Source organism: Saccostrea cucullata, unplaced genomic scaffold (assembly GCF_032062105.1).
Source record: "Saccostrea cucullata isolate Sc308-1 unplaced genomic scaffold, CSIRO_AGI_Scuc_v1 ctg16975, whole genome shotgun sequence".
NCBI classification, from domain to species: domain Eukaryota; kingdom Metazoa; phylum Mollusca; class Bivalvia; order Ostreida; family Ostreidae; genus Saccostrea; species Saccostrea cuccullata.
This window is the reverse complement of record NW_026940152.1, coordinates 510-9,903: the sequence shown is the minus strand read 5'-3', so window position 1 is coordinate 9,903 and position 9,394 is coordinate 510. Positions and strand designations below refer to the sequence as shown.

The 9,394-nt window shown below is 32.1% G+C and overlaps 1 protein-coding gene across 1 annotated transcript; it reads left to right on the top strand.

Moving 5' to 3' along the window:
- Window positions 1-7,204: 7,204 nt before the first annotated feature.
- Window positions 7,205-8,892, top strand: LOC134254887 (uncharacterized; the record flags this gene model as incomplete). The annotated part of the gene is made up of 4 exons (XM_062737418.1): window positions 7,205-7,325; window positions 7,995-8,114; window positions 8,382-8,458; window positions 8,802-8,892. Coding segments are annotated over exons 1-4 (351 nt in total), but the record flags the coding sequence as incomplete, so codon positions are not given.
- Window positions 8,893-9,394: the final 502 nt, after the last annotated feature.

Below are 9,394 nucleotides of genomic sequence, written 5' to 3'. Positions count from 1 at the left end.
AACATTTATAGAAAATACTTATATTCTTTTCATTGAGGTTAATGAAATTGATATAAAAATTCAAATTGTATTCATATAAATTAATTCATTGTGAACGAGACCGTTCCATTCTGAAATTCTTATTGTTAACATATTAAATACACAATTAAACATAAATAAGTCAAAGAAAGAATTATAGAAATTTCTTTCAATTGTACCCTTTGTTTCCATAAAACCAGGCACATTCACTTCACCCCTATCACATTACTGGGGGCTTTCTACATGTTTACACAATGTTTGTTTGGCACATACAATCACACAGCACAATGTCCATGTGGAAGACAACCTCTATTATGCAGGGGCACACAACTCTTGTCTGCTCCATTCCTCTCAAGAGTAGGTAACTCTGTTTGCGACCCTTGCTCTCATTTCTTGGGTTTTTTAGCGGGTGTGGGTTGAGAAAGAGTTGCCTGTTGAGCATCTGATACTTGTGTTGCAAACTGATACTGAATTGGGACCTACAAAATAAATACAGAAATGTCATTTAATGTCACATTTGTTTACACAGACAATGCTTTGAAAAATATGTACTTCCTATGATTAAAATCATTCATTTTGATTTACAAATGAAAGACAATTTGCAATCAATGTATTGAAGATGATAAAAATGTGTAATTTTCTATCGTAAAACAATTAATAAACTGGATTCAAAATTTGAATAGAAGTATATGTTGTATATTTTATTGAGCTCTGACATCACTTTACCTGTAATGACCTCCCGCCGCAAGACTGACAGGTATGGGGATTGTGATGATCTGTTGACCGTTCTCTGACTGGGATAAAGGCAGGGCTGTGGGGGTCTGCTGGAAGTTGAACATGGACCGGCTGGCATCCTGCAGTGTTGTTGGAGCATACACAATACCCTGTGGAGTATGGTACATGACGACACCAGGGGTCATGGCTGCTGTGTTCTGTGTATTAAGGATGTACAACACACCTACCCCTAAAAATTCCTGTTTAATTTTCGTTATTTTTGTATACTTAGTACATGACTATATTTACTTCATGAATGCACATTTTGGACAAAATCGTTCTAGTGGTTTTTGGACAGGAACTTCCGAAAGTTACCCCCTTTTAGTTGTTTACAAGGAGAGAAAATTTTTAATCAATGAACTACTTAAACCTTGATTTTCAATAAAACCAGGTTAGATATAAATGTCAAATTTCATTGGCTTATTCATTTGACCATTTAACACAAAAAATAGTCATCTTTTTGATATACATATCATCAAAACAATTTTTAAAGACCTTAAACTGAAAAACTTTGAATTTTCTAAGCCTTAAAAATTGCGTATTTTTCAAATTCAAAATTTTTTTTGTGAAAAAACGTGTCGTTTAATTTTGGTAAAAAAAAACTTTCTTTAGGTAGCTGGTAGTAAAAATAATCTTCATAATTTTTTGTATAATTTTTGTACGACCAGTTTTGATTTAATAGCAGAAAATTACCCCCCCCCCCCTTTCTCAATAAATCACGTTCCCGCGCGTCTTTCAGACGGGATTCGATCACTTTGTTGTATGAATCTACAAATACACATTTTAAAAAATTAAATTGGAATATTTAAATGTAGATTTTTAGGCAATTTTTGAATACCCCTATCACCCCCACCCCTTCCTGTTTTGCGTCGCAGACCATTTGCGTCTGACGAAACGTCGTTTACAGTGCAAATGTACTAGTATTTCGTCAAGAACCTCGGAGGTATGCATTAGTTTTTAAATTCTTTAATGCAGAATAAATATTGACAACTCTTTTTATATGTACAGTGTATCAGGAAAAAAATACTGAAAGATTTTAGTGTTTAGTCGTATACGTATGCGTTATGCATTCCATATCACATGAAATCTGGATACGAATTCAAGTTTTGTTGAACTTGAATATGTTGATTTTTAAATTTATTTCTTTAATTTTATTCATTTTAAAAATGGTGTATGTTCAACTCTCCTGTGATATAAATGGAATAATTGTAGTTTCTTTAATATCATTATTTCAAACGAGACAGTATGTGGCCGTGGGGATACATCGACATTTGCATTAGATGTACATACAACCTCATGATATTGTACGCATTTCTTTCAATTTCGTCGCTTCTGAAGTTAAAATGAAAATTCCATATTTGTCCACATAAACTTCAAAATATCAAACATTAAACTCTTCATCTATTTCAATTTATATCAAATCCCACGTTGATTTTTTTTAAATCTTATAGGCTACGTTTTGTTTTGATTCGAGGAAATGCGAACCGACATTGTTGACAGAAAGTCAAAAATACGATTTGCTGCAATAGGATATTCATAAATACAGATAATTTCAGTGCGAGTGAACAATTCTTTTCAATTCTATACTTGCATTGTGTATATGAGGTCTATAGTATTCAATTCTCGGATTAATCAGGTCTTGCTGTAAATGTATCTGATTCTGTGGAAAACCGTGAATAAAGGGAGGAAAATAAACATCTCCTACATTTGCAGAGTTGTTCCTCTTTGATCAGTAAGGGTCTAAGAACAACATCAATTTTACATTGTAAGAGTTTATTGTTTATTTATTGTTGTTTTATTCAATTAAAGAAGAAAAACAATATTTATATCGTGTATGCACAAATTAAATTGCAATGAAGATCATTAATCGGAATGTTATTAGCCAATTAAACATAATGAGAATTTTGGCAATGTAAAAAAAAAATTTCAGAATAAAAAAAAAATGCTGCGCTTTGATCAAAAATACAATTTATTGTATATGAAATGAAATGAAATAAACATTAAGGGATGGTATTATTTTATGTCTTGCTTTTTACGGAGTTTAATCGAGTTAATTAAAAAAAAAAACTTATTGATTGAGTATGGTACGCACAATCACAGCCAAGCCCCATATCCCAATTTTCGTTCATGATTGATATACATCGGGATCGTTTTACTCGTCGTTTTGACGCTTTATTTTTGACGTTAAACTTGACGTCACGTCAAATGTTCAATTGAAATCGCAAGAATTATCTCCCAAAGTGTGTTGTACGTCTTTAAGCACATTTGAGTTTTTTTCTGGTTTCCTAATCACATTTTGTCGTCCATCTGTTATCTGCAAACATTTTACATTTTTTTTATCTCTTCTCTATAACCACTGGGTCAATTTTAACCAATTCACATAGAAATATGAATAAATATGAATATGAAGGGGATCTTTTCCATCATAAATCTTCTTTACAAGGACAGCAAGAACATTTATTGTCCCCTTTTTTGCCAAAGGTAGGGGGCATTAAATATCATTTTTCTGTCAGTCTGTCCGTCTGTCACAATAAATTTAACCTTCGTCATCATGATCATAATTTTTGAATAAGAAGAAATAAAACTTCTATATCAAACATGTGTATCAGTATTTACCTGTTACATTACCATTCTACCCTAATCGAAATTACGCTATGATTTTTTTCCCTGACCCCAAAATTTGAATTTCTTTCCAAAAAATTAATTGTTTTTAAATTGAAAATTATAACAAAGAAAAGATAGGGCATTCATATTATACGTGTATGTATATTACCTGTGATGAGACTTCTCCAAATATATCATGACTTTTGACTCTCTCACCTTGAAGTTATATACCTACTTTTCAAAACTTTGATATCTATTTTTATATCTTTCGAATTAGAAGAGATTAAACTTTCACATTTGACATGTACGAGGGGTTATCAAAAAGTTCGTGGACTGGGGCTATAAAACGAATTTTATGTAGTCTGTGCTTTCAAAATTTATATGGGACATGAAACAACAAAAAATAAAGAAATATTGAAAATTTTAGCTTGATAGGTTCATTATTTGCAAAATTATTATAAAATAAAAACGACCTTATATGATCACCCGGCGCTGTCGTCGTTTATTTTCATGACGTCCGACAACGTCATTGATTTTTTCAATGTCTTCTTCTTCTACCTCATGCACTTTTTTAAATGAGATTCTCTGGAGCTGAGTAAGTACTTAAACCCGCCTTTTTTTATATGACTCTCAGTGTCATGAAAAGCGGTTTTCAATGAATACAATATTCCAAATGGATTAATACATTTGGAGAGATCCTCGCTTGATTGTATCAGTATATTTTGCTTTGAAGCATTCAATATCTACAAAACATGATCAACTTCATTTTTGACGCGATCAATTTTTCACATCTTGACTACAAATCGACATTAACTGTGTATCCTTTTTTCTCTCTGAATCTATTTTGACATTAAAAGACAAGTATTCTAGATGCATATTATTTCTCTGTAGCCAGTTTAAATATTTCGTAGATATTTACCAGTTTTTTTTCAGTGGCAAATCTTGATAGAATGTTTGAAAAAGACACCTCTCCTTCTTTTGACGTCATTTTCAAGGCCTAATTTGTTTGGACATTCCATGTGAAATGTACGATAAAATTTCATAGAAATTCCAGAATGAAGTGCTATTTCATATTTCATGGAACAATTGTGTCTCGACGCATACCCGGATTAAAGGGATTTTTGGATGTCAAATATTCATATCAAAGGACTTTTTTCTCCGTTACACATAGGTCGCATAAACGTCTTGTTCAAGGTTGCGCCGCCTGGACATACCATTGCTTACAAAAACATTACATATTTTTTTTTAAATAAAATTTATGATTTATGCTTTATTCTTTAGACAGAAAAGATGATGCTAACTATTTTTTTTAAAATTCATTGATGTGCCTAAAGCGTTTTGAATTTTATAGCGCTAGTCCACAAATTTATTGATAACCCCTCGTACCTTATCTGTGACAAAATGTTTCCCAGCACTATATGATATTTTAACCCTTGACCTTTATGTTTTACCGAATATTCGATAAGATTTCTTTCAAAAGATGATTCGCCAAGTATGTAAAATGTTCAGGAAACTAGAGACTTTTTGCATAAGAATGTCATATTTCTGCCCTTATTAAATACAAATTCCGAAACCTTACTTCACATCTATATTACATTATCAGCCAGCTCCCAAACGATGATTAGACTAGTAAGTAAAAAATAGGAGGAGTTCAGAGAACCAGGGGCTTGTTTCATAAAATGTCCTTTTTCAACCCCATTTGACCCTTTGGGGCAAAAAGACACCACCAACCATATCCAATTAATTGATTAGGCTTATATATAAAATGTATGAGGCGTTCAGGGAACAAGGGGGACTTCTTTTTTTAAAGTAATTTTTCGACCCCAATTTGAACCCTCGGGCAAAAATGAAAATTCAAAAACATTACTGCTCATCTACAGAACCGTCTCCCAGAAGATGTCAGGGTACTGTGTAAAATGTATGAGGATTTCAGGGAACAAGGTTTTTTTTTCAGAAAAAAACCCGTCATTTTTCAACCCCTATTTGATCCCGGGGTAAAAAAAAATTTCGAACCCTTACTGCACATCTACATGACATCTCTAACCATTTCACAAAAGAAATAAGGCTACTGTTGAAATGAAGGGTGTCAGGGACCTAGGATATTTTTCATAAAAAAAATGACAATTCCGAAACCTTAATGCACATCTACATTACACAACCAATAATCTCCCAAAATATGGTTAGACTAGTATGTAAAATGTAGGATAAGTTTAAGGAACCAGGTGTTTTTTTTTTTTTTTCATAAAACACGTCATTTTTCGACCCCCCATTTGACCCCCTGGGCAAAATAGAAATAAAGTTATCTTACTGCACATCTGCATAGCACCACCAACCATCTCCTAAAACATGATTAGGCTATTGCTAAAATGTAACAGGAAGAAAACTGTGACAGAAAGACGGACGGAGAGACATGAGTAACAATAATATATCCGAACTTTCTTAAGAAAATGCGGGTATGATAATTATTTTGATAAATAATAAGATAAATAAATTTCAGAAGTATGTATTTGATTGATTAAGACGTGATTCATAAGTTTCGATGATTGCTGTCATGCGATACTGGATATAAACATTTATCCTTTGAAATATTCATAAGTGAATTCTTCAATCCTGTTTTAATAACCAAAAAGTACAATCTGAAAAAGTCAGAAATGAAAATTTTAAAATGTCAGAAATGAAAACTAAAACATGTCGGCCATGAAAAGTTGAAATATCGAAAAATTTCCAATCGGCAATCCTCGGCTGACTCCGCTAGGCTCCATTCAAACCTCCGAGGTGCGATGTATGTGCCGCCCGATATGTCTCAGTGAAAAATACCAGAAATGAAATGCAGCTGGGGGAGCCACAATTTTAATTTCTTGTTTAAATTTTAGACCTCTTTGATGCATCAGTAAAATTATTTTGCCTATTTGATTTTTACTATTCATCCGTCTACCCATCCATATGTTCATATTCTACATAGGCGTCGAAACCGGGGGGGGGGAGGGGGGGTGTAGGGGTCTTCACCCCCTTTTTTTTCAAAGATAGATATTTTTTAGGCATTGAAAATTGTGGTTTACCTTTTTTGTTGGTTTAGCGCCCCCCCCCACTTGGAAGCTTTTTGTATCTTCTTTTAAATGGCTTTAATCAAATTTCTACAGATTATTAAAAAACATGAAAACAAAGAGGTAAAAGTGGAGTGATTTGATATAGAAATAGATGATGCATTTCTTTTTTTTTTTAATTTATAATTTCAAATTTTAAATTCTGAAACTTAGTGATAAAAATTTTTGACTGTTTCTTTTATCCTTTATGTTTGCCCTCAATCTTTTTTCTTAAAATATATGCCCTCCTGCACTGTAGAGAAATATAGAATTGAACATTTGTAGTTTCGTATCAAGTCTTCAAATAAACGAACTCTAGTGAGTATATTTGTGAAAATTTTATCATACCTTCATTAGTTGAACTTCAATTTATACCCAGGCTGCAGAGGATTTTAAAGTGTGAGTTGTATTTGAAGCACAGAGGGATAACATATGTTTACTTTAGTTTGTTTGGGATGACAGAGGAGTTTTGTATATCATACATATTTTGTTCACTAGGGAGTAAAAAAAAAATTGTGAGCACAATAATTCTGACACGTAATGTATATTTCAAGGGAGATCACTCTTATTTTGTCGAAGCTGATATTCATACATGTATACCAATGTTAGTGGTGGCAGATTTGTAAAAGTAATAATAAGTATATAAACAAGATATTTTACCTTAAATATGTACAAAATTTGCAATTTCATGAAGTTCCAATTATTTCCCTATGTTTATATGTTCAGTGCCTCTTTATCGACTTTTCATTTTAATGATTATCACTATATGATTTACAAAAGATAATGAAACAGAATGACTTACTGTACAATATTTTTTGTAAACAGAGTAGAGCCACTTCCCCAGAGGTATAAAAACTATAGAACAATTAGAAAAAAATTCCTAGATGTGTGACATTTTGTCACTGCTGTATATATAATGTATGTTATTTACTAACATTTCACACAATATTTTTATATGCTGCAAGGAAAAAGAACAAATGGAGGTAATGCCCAAAAATAACATAAAGTGTGATAGAAATAATGGTAATTTGATCTATTCATTAATGTATTTGATATGACAGACAAATCAGTGTGTAAAATTTACATTTTAGTTAAACAATTGACAAAGTTTAATAAAAAGGGGAAAATTGCTTACTGCACATAGGTTTTAATTAGAATCAGCTTTTTAATGAAGAAATTGCATAGGAGAGATTTGTTATATCTATATACAGCATTATCCACAAAGCTTTTCTGCACCAAAATTGTATGAGTTTATCATTAGTATTTTAGATATATGATTATAATTGCAGAAATTTGTATGTTCACAATAAATAAATCATCAGTGGGCATGAGCACGAATCTTACATATATCCATGCTTGTTCACAACAGATCATTAAACATATTTTTCAGTTGCAGATATCATACACACTGTACTTTTTTTCCACTGTTTTATAAAGCTCTGTAGACAAAATTCTCCTTAGAATTGTAGATGTATTATAAGTTAGTTTTTGACATTCGAGTTGTTTGTGTTTCAGGCTACTGCAGTTCTGTCACAGAACCTCCGGGAGAAAGTGGACGCCATCTCAATCTGGCAGGACACCACCCAACAGACCATTAAAGAGCTGTCCACTAACGTCAACAAACTGCCGGAGGAGGTCAGTCTTAGATATCGGGGTTCTTTGTCTCTATGTCAAAGTCCCACACAGCTAAAACATTAAATCATTTGTCATCAGTTGATGTATTCAAGTTTAAATCAGATTTATTATATTATAATACTTTTTTTTTTAGAAAATATTTTCTTTTCTCACTTACTTTTCCTCGAACAGATATTATATTGCTAGAAATGTGGAGATTTAGTGTGGATACAAAATAAAAAAAACTCTATTTTTTATTTCAAATCACGAAATTTTTTTTTAATTTAGTTGTATGCCCTACAAGAGAAGCAGACACTTATGAAGACGGACATGACCAGTCGATTTACTGCTGAGTCTGAGGCTAGGTACGTACTTGTAATTATACACGTAGTACAGAGTCTAATGATTAGTATGAACCGCATTTGAGGTGTAAACAGTAAATGTACATGTACATAGCACAGAATCTGATATCTGGTAACTACCTACATTGGAATCATGGAATGTTTGTAAACTATAGATGTAGTCATGTTATAAATTCTTGATTGAATCAATATCATGAAAAAAAAATTCTTTAAGTCGATCGATCAATATATTTTGATTTTAACAAACAAAAGCAAAACTGTTATTATGATGAAATGCTCTCTTTTGTTGCTGTTCTTAAAATGAAGTACATATTACAAGTTTGATTTGATTTTGTACAATTAACAGGACAAAGGAGATTGAGCACCTGAAGGCAGAACTTCAGGGATTGAAAGAGAGGCACGACCCACTTCCTGCCACGAAGTCTGACCTGGATAATGTACGTACAAATGTTGTAAAGAAAATTCTAGCATGCTACTATAAAATATTGTCTTATAGTAATATATGTATGTGAATGAAATCCCGTTTACATGTTGTGTTTGGTGTACCCTTACTTTTATTATTGCTGACATTTGTAAATGTTGTCTGTTTTTGACTTAAAATTCCCAACCATTCCCCCTATTTTAGTATGTGACTTTAAGGACATACGCAAGGTACCTTACCTACTGATAATTTTTCAAGATTTTTTGATTTTTAAAAGATTATAGTGCCATCAGATGTTCATAGACAAAAAATCAGCATGTATTACCAGGGATTTTAGAAGATATGGAATTATGAAAATTTTTGCATTATTCAAAGAAAAATATTTAAAAAAATTACGAAGCATAAATTCCAGATTTTTTCCCATCAAAATTTGTTTTAGAAGCGGTGTACAAATCCATATATAGACATTAAAAGTATTGCACACAGGTCCTTCATTTAGTGGAACTTTTCAACTCCAG